The sequence below is a fragment of the Pelobates fuscus genome, chromosome 13, assembly GCF_036172605.1.
Source record: "Pelobates fuscus isolate aPelFus1 chromosome 13, aPelFus1.pri, whole genome shotgun sequence".
NCBI lineage: Eukaryota > Metazoa > Chordata > Amphibia > Anura > Pelobatidae > Pelobates > Pelobates fuscus.
The window spans coordinates 29023127-29037258 of NC_086329.1; the positions used below are offsets into that span (position 1 = coordinate 29023127).

Consider the following 14132-nt stretch of genomic DNA (forward strand, 5'->3'; position numbering starts at 1 on the left):
GTGTGTTGGTGCTTAGTGCTGGAGGGAGTGACTATGATTTCTCTCTGCCGCTTGTTGTGGGGCATTCTCCACTGCTGTTGACACTGACCTCCTCGGCTTCCGCTGCTCCGTCGCTGCACAGATCTTGTTAGCCGCCTGCTGCTTTGGCGTGTGGGACCACTTGTTGGTTGAGGTAGCGTGGTGAGGAGCATTGCCGCCATCTTGGATGTGTGGGGCGTTGTGGCAGTCTCCTGCCCGTGTCTCCCCAGGGGGGACGGCTTGTGTAGTAACAGGCTTGTGGGGGTGCTGTGGTGGACCGTGGTAAACCCCAGCGGTCAAAGGGGGGGGGGGGGGGGGGAAGAGGTCTGCGTCTGCAGGACTTCAGGGCTGGATGACCGGCCGCGTCCTCTGCCCCGCATCAACTGCTAGGCCGCAAGTCGGACCTGCCTCGGGTAGTGCGTCCTGAGACTCCATGTTGTCCCAAACCGGTCCTGCCGTTGGTTCCGTGATGTGGGTAAATATATAGCCCGGTTCGGGTGTTTATATTAGGAGTGTACTCACTTTTGTTGCCAACAGTTTAGATATTAACAACTGTGTATTGAGTTATTTTGAGGGGACAGCAAATTTACACTGTTATACAAGCTGTACACTTACTACTTTACATTGTAGCAGAGTGTAATTTCTTCAGTGTTGTCACATGAAAAGATATAATAAGATGAGAGATAGGGGGGCGGAGCTTGAACTCGGAGCTGAGCAGCCGCATGCTGAGCGAGCTCCTGCAAAACCTGACAATTATCGGGGTAATACCCCCATTTCCAGCCTGAATCTTGGTTTGTATACCCATAAGCTTACCTGGGGACAAGCTGCTGATCACACAGACCCCACTCTCGAGCCTCTGAGACGCAGTAAGCCCGCGGAGACGAGCTGCGGCCTGCAAGTGACCGGGTGGGGGAAAAGGCGTCCGATTTCCCCACTCTCCTGGTTGCTGAAAGGAACTGCTTCAGTCCTTCCCCCCCACCCCTTTGGACCGGTGGGGGTTATCCCGGTCCCCCCTGGACTGCTCCAGACAAACCCTGTGGTCAGAAAGGAACACTTACGTGCACGCGACAGGAAGCCTCAAAATGGCGAACATTCCAGCAAAGCCAACTCCAGCAAAGCCAACTCCACTACCGACCAGTAATGGCCTCGGTGTCTCCGTTAAGCGCGCCCTGGCAAGGCTGGAGGCAATATTCACCAACTTCTGGGCTAAATTGGAAGCACGAGCAGCAGCTTCAGATTCTCAACAGGGGACTGCGGATCACCAAGCCGAGCCATGTGGAGTGAGCGGGCCCCCTCAGGACATCGAGGGTAATCAAGTGCCCGCTCCTCTGCCCTTATACTCACCTGAGCCCACCAACAACCAGGGCCCCACACCGCCACACCAACGCCCACCCACTGCTGGTCGAAGGGAGACCCAACGCTGCAACCCATATGAGAAAGATAAGGGCACTCTGAGCCATCAAGCGCGCAAAACTGAGGCACTGGACGCCACACGGGCTCAGCTCTGGGTGGACACCCTCTCACAAAGCCGCCCCAGCGCTCCCCCTAGTAACTTGACCGCCAGGAGTGCCTGAATCAATGGAACTACAGAACGGGCCCCCATACAAGCCTGGGATCGGAAGAAACCCTTGCCTACGCACGAAGGCGGCATCATGCACCCGAAGTACCCTATCCACATGCCGATTGCACCCTCACTCCGTCACGAGACCGTGATGGGGAAGCAGAGCCTATGTGAACTTACAATGTACACCGTGCGCCTGCCGACTAGTGGAGTGGGCTGATCGTGCTTCCCTCACTGCAAATAGGTCCACACTTTGAACACCATCAGAGACTAATGGACGCCATTTGCCAAAATAGACGTGTTCTCTTTCATATACCAAGGGTAAAGTCTGTTACCTATGCGTGTAGATGGGACCCAGGGGCAACAAAGCCTTATAACCTTGTAGGATGACCGAGCAAACTTATTTAGTTACCTTTATAAGTTTATAACTCTATGATAATCTCTTACACTAAGCCTGTTAACAGAAAGCCTGTTACCTAATAGCCTTCTTCATAGGATCCAGTGGCAGCAAAGCCTTGTAGTCTACTAAGTTGAGCCAGCATGTTTAACTATTTTTGTTTTTATTTATCTACAAGACTTGGCATACACTTAATGCCTAGCCGTGAAATAAGCATCCACACTTAACTCACTTTACTGGATCAGTATGCACCCTCTCGGATAATGGTACAGTTAATTTAAACTAGGTTAACGTTGCCTCTACATTCTATCATATAACAGTATAAAACGGGCACTGTTTAATTATGCCATACTACTGCTTCCATATGTTGACTAACTTGTTTACTTTTATCTGCTTCTAGTCTAATCTACTGACAATTTGCATGTTTCTATTACCTCACTGGTAATGTTTTGGCTTCCTGCGAATAAGCTGGTTTTCTTTAAAAAAAATAAAAATAAGATGAGAGATAGTGTACATACATACATTATCTTTTTACACCAATTCAAACACAATCTTTAAATTATTGAAAAAGTATTTTTTTATCATATCTTAACAGTCAAAAAGAACCTGCAGTCTTATTCAACAAAAAACAAAACAAAAAAAATAAATAAAAAAAGCTCTGTCTTTCAGACTGTTAAAAAAAATGACAGAAATAATATAATAAGCTAATGAAACATCACTTCATATCACAGGCATGATATTTCTAAACCTATCCACAGGCCAATCAAGCATTTTCCTGATTGTTTCTATGAAATGCTAATCAATTATTTCCTCACCAGGTATGTCTTTATATTTTTTTTAAATACCCACAAATCCATTACAGCGCATTATAACTCATGTCTGGCTGCCAATAGCAGCAGATGTAATGATAGCAGTCTGTTCGAAGTGTATAAAGGTCACCAAAGGAGCACTGCACTTGGCATCAGACAGAAGTGCATTAATACTTCAAGCTAATATACTAAACACTTGTCTCTTTATTATAATAGCAGAAATCTGTGCGTTATAACCCACTTAGAACTATAGAGGCCAAACAGATTATTCCATACTAAAAGGAGGTAGGTATGCAGTTAAACCTGGTCTTCTAAAAAATAAAAAAAGGATACTGTTTGATGCAGTCCACCAATGGTCCATTGCAGCAGTCATTGATGACACACTGAAACCAAAGAAGAAGAAGAGGTAAATTAGTGCGAGAAAATGGTGGCAAAATATTCTAAATATATTGTACCTGCTTATATAATGAAAAAAACTTGCCTGAAATAAAAAATAAAATTTGTATACTATTCAAATACACAAAATTAATTAAATGCTAAATATATGCTCTCCCATCACAATTTTTCCAAGCAACTCAGAATACTTACAATCTGACTGAAGGGTATTGAGATAGCAGACTTGTCGTGCAGATTTCAATACAAATTGGCATAAATAAATAAACCTTGTCACACCCCCAGGCTGTCAATCAGCAAACTGGTCTTGTTACTTCCTGGTTTGTTTAGATCAGTGGAGACTAATAGCAGCAATTGCTCAGAGCACCTGCCTTGCAAAGACTTCTCATTGAGCTGCATTGGGAAGTCTGTGATTGGACAGCCACAGAAAGTCTGGTCTGGCTTATAAGGGGAGGGCGTGCAAAGGATTCAGATAAGAGATACACAGTTTTTGAAAGTCGGTTTTATATATGCATCCAATAAAAAAAGGGTAAATAAATGCATGCATTTTTGATGGTGGTATATCTACTAAATAATGAATTATTTTTGTTTTGCATTTGGGCAGTGGAGTGTCCCCAGGTAAGCTATGTCATTACAAGCGACGTTACACATCTGTGCCAGACAAAATGATAGATAAACGGGATGTGTTTTGTTTTGTTTTTTTAAAATCATTTTGGAGGTTTTCATTCAATATAAAATAGAACATGCAGCTTTGTAAATGTAGTAATATCATGCAACAAACGTATGACCCCCTTAGAACTCTCAGGCTTAATAGGAGAACTGGAACAGATGATACAAAATATATCCAGATTTTTACTATAAAACACAACACAGGAAATTCAAGCACCTAAGCTTTAGGAACGAACTAAAGCATTGTGACATGACAAGATATACAGTATAGCCCTTATAACAGCTATAAAAGGGAGCAATTAAAAGCACAAAACGTTCCTCAGGCACTTTAGATGCGCTGTAACCCCAATGATATTTTATAGCAAAAGCAATGAAATAAGGTTAAAAAGATCCTTTTCCCTACGGCACGGACATAGGTTATTACCTGATGGACTTGATTGGCAAGAACAGGGTCGGGAATTAGGGATGTGTCGCGTAGCATGCTGCTTAAGACCGGTTTTGTAGCTGTTAGAACGGGGAAAAAAAGAATAAATAGACAAACGTGAGTAATACTAACATTTTGAGCGCATTTACACTATAAGTGTAAAACAAAGACTGAGGGATTTGGGTTAACTTTTTAATGTCTAATGCAACTTGCTGTTCATCACCTGGCATTCAAAAAGCAAGATATTCTTCATTAGACCTGCATTACCTGTAATTATGTTTGGCCATTGATAGACATTTTGTGGAACATATGTAAAGCAATATAAACCTTAGCTTGTCTGGTCAATACTGTGATGTTAAAATGATGGAGAAGCACTTATTGGGGATAACAATGGTGTAATGTATATTAAAGGGACACTATAGTCACCAAAACAACTTTAGCTTAATGAAGCAGTTTTTTCTGTAAAGATCATACCTCTGAAGTTTCACTGCTAGAGTACTCTGCCATTCAGGAGTTAAATCATTTTTGTTTCTGTTAAAACTCCTTCACCAGCTTACCTTATTCCAGCGCCGAGTTCCCTCGGCGCTGGTGACCTCTCCTTCCCCACAGACGTCAGCTCTCCCGTCTGACGTCAGCAGAGCTGAATGCGCGTTCCAAGTGTCCATAGGAAATCATTTCTCAATGCTTTCCTATGGACCCTCTGCGTGATGGAGGCATAACATACCTCCAGCGTTGCAGGTGAGCCTCTAGTGGCTGTCCGGAAGACAGCCACTAGAGGCTGGCTTAACCCCAAATGTAAACATAGCAGTTTCTCTGAAACTGCTATGTTTACATCTGAAGAGTTAAAACCTGAGGGACCTGGCACCCAGACCACTTCAATGAGCTGAAGTGGTCTGGGTGACTATAGTATCCCTTTAAGATAAAGTTGTTTTGGTGACTATGGTGTCCCTTAAATATAAAGATCAGTAACACTGTGCACTTTGTATAAGTTACCTGGGTAAAGACCCTTGTTAACCTACCAGTGTTGACAATACACTTTGTGCAACTGATCATGCAGGTCCTGCTCAGGCATCTTCCTGAAATCCTGTTTAATTAAAACACCGAGCATATCTGTAAACTAACCTATATAGCACCCCAAGCATTTTGGTGTCTGGAGTGGCCCTTTAATAAAATCACCCCTATATGATACCGGAGAAACTGACGGAAGCCAAGCACAGAGAGATGGACACAGGTTTCTTCAGGAAGGAAGAGATTCTTTATTGGATCACCGATCGGGACTCAGAGGGACTAGCGTCACCAAAATACCACAAGTTCTGAGCCCCGGACAATAGTGCAGGCTCCTTATATAGGCATATAACTCCTCCCATATTAAGCTCCACCCGCACATTCTCTTAACCAATCAACACAAATAAGAATTAACTTCCTGTTTGACCGCATGGCCTGTCCAGCACAATGGAGGAGGGGAATACTATATCCTGTATTCTTGCACATGCTCCGTACACTACTGATCGTATCTTGCCTCGTGCAACCAACTGATCGATACGTCAGCATATGCACGTACACATGCCACGTGGTAATCTCGGCCTACTAAATTTATTTTTACCGAGATTCCACCACATTCCCCCCTTTGATGCCTCTTGATATTTTACAATTACTTGAGGCATCACATAACCTTAGTTTTGCTTACACCGCAAGTTACCTTGAACCAGACCAGACTTATCTTATGATGTGAATCTTCAACATTCATCTTCTTGCATTGGTTCTCCCTGATCTAGAGCCTTATATTTATATATCGCCATTATCTGTGCAGCAGCCTTCCTCTCTGCTATACTTCCTATCAGGCTTTGCACAGACCTAACTACTAGGGGTATAAGACACGGTAGGAGTAGACACAACAATAAAATCAGTAGGACTCCACCTACCACTGCCTTAAGCCCTCCAAACCACTCATACCAGCTACCAAACCAACTACTTGGATTATACCCTTTCCATACCTGAGTAGGCACATGCGCTAGTTTAACCATATGGCTAGTAAGCTCAGCTATTGCTTGCCCTTCGTCATCTATTTGAAGACAGCAATTGCTTAGGTTAAACTTCCCACATACACCTCCCTCTACTGCCAAGAGGTAATCCAAGGCTAATCTATTCTGGTATACTGCTGTCCTCATCCTGGTATTATGTTTCACTAGGAGATTGAGCGCTTGTGATGTTTCGTTAGTGATAATCTCAACCACCGCCTGTAATCTTATAATGCGGTTGAGCATATAAATAGGGGTTCTATAACCAAAGGTACCATCTTCTGCCCACGTGGCTGGCCCATAATAATCTATGATACGCTGGGGAGGCCATTCATTATCTTCCCAGGTGCCTATCTCTAAGGGTCCCCTTTTCTTCCTATGATTCACATCATACACTTTAACACCTAAAGTCTCACCTGTTTCAATCGGTAACAAGAAGAAGGATGGTTTGAGCATACCCAACACACATGCCCCTTCCCAGTCCTGTGGCAGCTCCGAATAGGCTTTCTTACCACAGATCCAGTACAAATTTGCTGGGGCTCTCCAGGTAGATGTGATAGATAGATCAAACCACACATCCTTTAAACTGGCATATCTAGCAAACGGGTTAGATGGTTCTGAGACATTTGAAGCCGACCACCAAGTTGTATTTTTAGTATCATCATCATAAGCTTTTTGCCCTAGACAAGTTAATTCTCCTACAGAAGTATTATACATTATTCCTTTCCTTGCTATGCAAACATAACCTATGATGGAGGTCTTTAATCTCCACTCAGATTTACCTCTAACACTCAAATGATAATCGGCTTGTGTAGATATTAGTTGGTCAACTGCCTCAGAACCGGACATTACCTCCTTTGCTTCCCAAGGCCATTGGTCTCCCATGTTAGTACCTCCACACACATAGCAGTTGGTAACATTAAGACTACCGGCAATACTTTCAGCTAGGTCAATGAACAGGTTCTTAGCATTATGGGGGATCTTATTATCTATACTCATCTCTTCATAAAAGGAATGGTATACTTGATGAGTCTGGGAGGATACCGTATCAGTCTCTATCCCTATAAACAATAATGTCCCAGGATCTAAACCCGTCCCGTATATCTGAAACCCAAATAAATTTCCATATTTGTCTAAGAACTTGTCGGGGTTATTAATAAGTATATGGACTGGGTTGCATTCCATAGACTTACAATATGGGCTAGTCGGCAACTTAGTCACTATCATGTCTTTATCTACTGTCTGTCCCCAAGTCGCCCACCCCACACAAGACCAATATGGGCAAAAGTTATAGTCTTTATTTGGGCATCTAGGACTCACATATTTATTTTTACTACTGGGACAAATATATTTATCGTTAGATCCATACGTCCTCTCCCATCTAAGATCCCCACATACATTCCACGGCTTTCTACCACTTGATATCGCCTTACATGCATCAAATAGCAGAACACCCGAAGAATATACGGATTCTAACACCGTCTTATTAATTAGGGTCCCCTGAGGATCTCCATTCCTGAGAGTCAACCAAATTGTACGAGGTTGATACTCTGGACTGAAGCACTTAGGTTCTCCTACTCCTAAATGGCACACACTATAGTCTATATTTAGGTATCTACATCTTGATACCTCTCCTTTACACTCGTATTGTGAATGCCAAATTAGGGTTTGGGAAATATGGTTACCTGTTCTCGTAGTCTTAATGCATACCTCACAGCTAGGAGTGTCGGTACCTCTACCTTCCTGAATATAAAAACACATATAAATAAACACAATCAAAAGCACATCTTTCGCCGTCATCCTCAGTCTTCGTCCGTGCGATGGAACCTCAGCTTCCAGGATGTGAGGGCTGCAGGGAATGGAGTTCTGCTCGTCTTCACAGGTGTCCCTTCGAGACTTCCCTGGCTTATACACTATGTGTTGGTAAGCGGACAGGCTTTATTATGGCCTTCTCACTCACACCTGTAACAATAAAATTTGTAATCCACAATAATTCCTCGTTACTCCGACTGAGTAGTGCGTTTCAACCGGATCTTGCAGGGATTCTCTGGGTCTGCTGTAACTTGCCAAGAATCAACTGCTGCTGGTTTAACCCTGGAGTGATGTATCCACGGAGTCACTTCGGCTACTTTTATCGCTGTAGGGGTAGACAAAAGAACAACATAAGGACCTCTCCACTTGGGCCCTAACGGTACATTATTCCACTCTTTAATCCACACTTGATCTCCTGGATGATAACTATGAACAGGGGGATAAATATTCACAGGTAATCTATCTTGTACCCATTTCTGTACCTCCTCCATAATCTTACCCAACTCTACAACCTGCTGCCGGGTAATTCCTTCTCCCAACTGACTCAAGTCCCCCCTTAAGTTACCAAGTACGGGAGGTGGTCGCCCATACATAATTTCAAAAGGAGAGAGACCCATCCTTCTGGTAGGGGTACTGCGGATTCGCAATAGGGCTATAGGTAAGAGAACGTTCGACTTAAGTTGGGTTTCCTGACACATTTTAGCCAACTGGTTCTTAATAGTTCTATTCATTCTCTCTACCTTACCAGAACTCTGGGGTCTATATGCAGTATGAAGCCTCCACTTTATACCAAGCATATGAGTCAGTTGTTGTAGGCACTGGTGAACAAAAGCTGGACCATTGTCCGATCCTATAGAACAGGGTAGTCCATATCGGGGTATTATCTCTCGTAGCAGGAATCTCACAACTTCTCCTGCTTTCTCTGTACGAGTAGGACATGCTTCTACCCAGCCTGAATAGGTGCACACAATTACCAGCAGGTAACGATGTCCACCCGACTTAGGCATCACTGTAAAGTCTATTTGTAGATCGGACATGGGGAGTCCCCCCATAAACTGGACTCCTGGTGGCTTTACTGGTCCTTGTCTTGCATTATTTTTAGCACACGTTACACATCTACGTACAATGGCCTGAGTCAAGTTGGACAATCTTGGTATGTAGAAATGTTTCCTGAGAGATTCTTCTGTACTGTCTCTCCCAGAATGTGTCCCGTTATGATAGTTCTGGACAATTTCTACTGCTAGTGATGCTGGTATAACTATTCTTCCATCTTCTAGCTGATACCACTTGTTCTCCAAATACTTTCCCGGTTCAGTCTTTAACCACTCCTCTTCTTGAGTTATATAAACTGGAGTCCATTGAGACAGTGGGGTTGGTATTAGAGCAGCTATATGCCCCACATACTCCTGTCTTCCTGATTCAGCAGCACGCTTAGCTGCACTATCTGCCATCCGATTTCCTTTGGTTACATCACCATCTCCTCTCAGATGCGCTCGACAATGTATAATACCGACTTCTTTCGGCTCCCACACTGCTTCCAATAGTTGTAGGATTTCAGCTGCGTATTTGATTTCTTTGCCTTCTGAATTCAGTAGTCCTCTTTCTTTATACAAAGCTCCGTGGGCATGAGTGGTTAAAAACGCATACTTAGAGTCCGTATAGATATTTACTCTTAAACCTTCAGCCAATTGTAACGCTCGTGTCAGTGCTATCAATTCTGCCTTTTGTGCTGATGTTCCTTTCGCCAGTGGCCGAGCTTCTATCACCTTGTCTATTGTTGTTACTGCATATCCTGCATAGCGGATCCCTTCTTTCACATAACTACTGCCGTCGGTGTAATATTGAACATCGGGGTTCTGGATGGGAAAATCACGAAGATCTGGTCTACTTGAGAATACTTCATCCATTACTTCCAAACAATCATGTTGACTTTCAGTAGGTTGCGGCAAAAGGGTAGCTGGATTTAAGGTGTTTACAGTCTCTAAATGCACTCTTGGGTTTTCACACAACATTGCTTGATACTTGGTCATACGGCTGTTACTAAACCAATGATTTCCTTTGTAATCCAACAACGTCTGTACTGCATGTGGGACTCGTACATAAAGTTCTTGACCCAGAGTGAGTTTATCGGCTTCAGCTACTAGCAGGGCGGCTGCAGCTACGGCTCTTAGACAAGGTGGAAGTCCGCTGGCCACTGCATCCAGTTGCTTAGACATGTAGGCAACAGGTCTTTGCCATGATCCCAAGTACTGTGTCAATACTCCCACAGCCATTCTTCTTTGCTCATGTACGTACAGGTAGAATGGTCGTGTGTGATCAGGTAGACCTAATGCTGGGGCACTCATCAAAGCCTTCTTCACATCTTCAAATGCCGTTTGCTGTTCTTGGGTCCATAAGAAGGGGTCGTGCTCTGTACCTTTGATGGCTGCGTACAGAGGTTTTGCCAGTATCGCATAGCTGGGAATCCATATCCTACAGAAGCCTGCTGCCCCCAAGAATTCTCGCACTTGTCTTCTATTCTTGGGTATTGGTATTTGGCAGACAGCTTCTTTTCTCTCTGGCCCCATAATCCTTTGACCTTCAGAGATATGGAATCCCAGATACTTGACAGTTGGCAAACACAACTGAGCCTTCTTTCTAGACACCTTGTATCCTGCCTTCCAGAGAATGTGTAGTAGATCGTGCGTTGCTTGCTGACATTTTTCTTTTGTAACTGCTGCTATCAACAAGTCATCTACATACTGTAACAATACACACTCTCCTGGGATAGACTCGAAATCCAGTAGATCTTGACTTAGAGCTGAACCAAATAGGGTAGGTGAATTTTTAAACCCTTGGGGCAGTCTTGTCCAAGTCATCTGGCGTTTTGAGCCCGTTACAGCGTTCTCCCATTGGAAAGCGAAAATACATTGACTTTCTGCGGCAATTCGGAGGCAAAAGAAGGCATCTTTGAGATCTAAGACTGTGAAGTAAGTAGCCCCGCCCGGAATTAAAGCAAGCAGGTTATATGGATTGGGCACGACTGGATGTATACTAACAACCGCATCATTGACTGCTCTTAAGTCCTGCACAGGTCGATACTCATCTGTACCGGGCTTTTGAACAGGCAGCAATGGGGTGTTCCAGGGGGAAGTACAGAATTTTAGGATACCATACCGTATGAACTTATCCAGATAGGATTGAATGTTCTTCTTAGCCTTCTGCGGGATGTGGTATTGTCGTAGGCTTACTGGATAAACCCCAAGTTTTAGTTCAATTTTAATAGGTGGAATATTGCGGGCCAGTCCTGGTGGGTTGTTCTCTGCCCAAACTCCTGGTATGTTGAATAATGTCTCATCACTCCTAGGGTTTTGGCTAGTCAACACTGTATAAAGTCGCCACTCTTCTTCCTTTGGTACGGATAAAGTCATAATACCTGAAGGTCCATTAAACTTTAAAGATGTTGTTCCATTTGGTAGGAACGTAATCTGCGCTTGTAATTTTGATAGCATATCACGTCCCAGCAATTGGACTGGACATTCAGGCATATAAAGGAATTGGTGTTTTACTATGTGGCCTCCCAATGTACAGAGTCGACTTTTAAGAACCGGTTTTTCAGCACTTCTTCCAGTTGCTCCTATCACAGTAATAGTCTTTCCAGATGGAGGAGCAACTAGATTAGTCACCACTGAATGTTCAGCACCAGTGTCGATCATGAACGCACTCCTTTTTCCCCCTATTGATACATCGACCATAGGCTCCGCTCGACCAAGGGGGATGGAGCCCGGTCGGTATCAATAGTCCTCCATGACCGTGTCAGCCAATCCTACAAAGTCCCTACCTTCTCTATCGCGGGACCTTTGCGCTGCTGGAATATACCTATCTTCCCTAACACTTCCTCTGTTCCCATTACTCCCTCTATACCCATTATTCCCTCCGGGGCCTCCTCTACCTCTCGCTCTGCCTCTAAAGTTTCCGTAACCTGACCTAGGTCTGTCTCTCTCAGACTGTTCTCTTCGCGGACACTCATTTCTCCAATGCCCTTCTTCCCTACAGTAAGCGCACTGATTCCTACTTAGAGGTTCCTCATTCCACTTACTATCGCCTTTATCCGGGCCCCGTCTATCTACGCCTGCGATCGCTACCGCTAGCATATCAGCCTTTTTACGCATCTTGCTCTCTTCCTCTTTCTTACTTTCTGTATCCCTGTTCATATAAACCTTATTTGCTACCTCCATTAGTTGGGTGATGGACATACCTGCAAACCCTTCTAACTTTTGTAGCTTGCGCTTAATATCTCCGTAAGCTTGGCTGACAAAGGCGGAGTTAACCATTCGGGAATTATCTGCGTCTTCCGGATTAAAGGGGGTATACAAGCGGTATGCCTCCAATAATCGGTCATAAAAGACACTGGGCGCTTCATCGCTTTTCTGAATCACCTCAACTGTCTTTGACATGTTAATAGCTTTCTTTCCTCCGGCTTTCATGCCAGCAATTATAGCGTCTCTATAGGCTCTGAGTTGAACCATATCAGCACCATTTACGTTCCAATCGGGATCAGTGTTGGGATAATGTGTTGCGGCCCATGCTGCTGGATTAGCTTGGTTCAAAGCACGGGCTCTATCCTCTAGTGCTTTAATGGCTGCTTGATTTATTCTTGTCCTTTCCTCATTGTTAAATAAAGTCATTAATAACTGCTGGCAATCAGCCCATGTCGGATTATGCGTCTGTACTATTGAGGTGAACAGATCAGTCATGGCTTGTGGTTTCTCAGTATACGAGGAATTATGGGTCTTCCAGTTTAAAAGGTCGGTAGTGGTAAATGGGACATATACGAAGACTGGGTCAGCGTGTGCCATTTGACCTGCGGCATCGATATAAGCTGACCCGGGATTTAGGCGAAGAGGCATCTGATAGTGCTTTAATTGTTGGGCACCAGTCAACTGTCGGGTTTGGATGGGGCTACGTAGAGAGGCGTCAGTCATGGGTTCCGGTCGGGGAGAGATAGGGTATGGGGATGTGGGAGGTTGGTTTTGGGAAAAGGTCGTAAATAAAACACTTCGAGCCGAGCTAGATGAAGCTTGACCGGAAGTCTGAAGTGGCGCCAAATCAGGATATTCGTTTCTAATGGGGGTGGGTTCTGGTTCCGGAAGGGGAGATTTAGTACGAGGGGGGGTGGATCCTGTACTGGAGGAGGAAGCGGAAGTGGATGGGGGTAATGAGGGGAGGGGTGCAGGACTTCCTGCGTTTGCGTCACTTCTTCTTAACGGAAAGTAAGGGGGCGGCAAAGGGATCTCGGACTCAGGGGGCGTGTACAAAATGGGCCTAACACCAGTCCTAGTGGACGAACAAGTCCTAGCTACCATGAGGCGACACTGCTCCTCGTGGCATGTCTGGAGCCATTTTGGCGAGTCATTTACGGCCTGTCTCCAACAATCAATATAAGGAAACTGGCCGTAAAGTTCAGGCCTACCTGATACAGCCACGTGTAAGCGCTGTACCAGAGTTGGATCCAAACTGCCACGTGGCGGCCATGCCGCAACCAAAGTAGGCCACTCCCTAGTGCACAAAGTAACCAAACGTACAGGAGACATCTTAACCCCAAAATCACAAGTTTTGAATCCCTTTTTAAAATTCTTCACCATACAACCTAAGGGATCCGGAATCGTTGACTGCGACGCACCCATACTTAACAATGGAACGTCGTCGACAACGAATACTATGCACACGTACTATTCAACAGTCACACCCGTTTCCTCTGGCAACAGCACCACGTGGTACGGTTACCAAGTGAAACGTACACAATAACAATAAACACTCAGGGAATTCCCGTACACACACAGCTGTTACACCAGTCACTATATAATCAATATTATGCCCTTTGGCGTAACTATACAGTCACCCACGCTATAATTCTCTATATACGAATTACCCGTCTATAACACACCCCAGTAACATCGTCTTTTACAAATAGCGGTTACAGTACGGTTAGCATAGGTCAAAGCACAAGTTAAGGTCACAATACAATTATTAGTGGTTATGGTGTTAAAAC

The 14132-nt window shown here is 44.4% G+C and overlaps 1 protein-coding gene across 2 annotated transcripts in view; it reads right to left on the reverse strand.

Annotated features, from left to right (window-relative positions):
• Nucleotides 1-14132, reverse strand: part of CDIN1 (CDAN1 interacting nuclease 1) — a 245486-nt gene that overhangs the window by 133560 nt on the left and 97794 nt on the right. For both annotated transcript variants that reach the window (XM_063440334.1, XM_063440335.1), the window contains exons 7-8: nt 4272-4351; nt 3119-3168 (exon numbers count right to left, since the gene is read on the reverse strand). In XM_063440334.1, coding sequence (XP_063296404.1) covers nt 3119-3168; nt 4272-4351 — 130 coding nt within the window. The remainder of the gene's footprint in view (nt 1-3118; nt 3169-4271; nt 4352-14132) is intronic.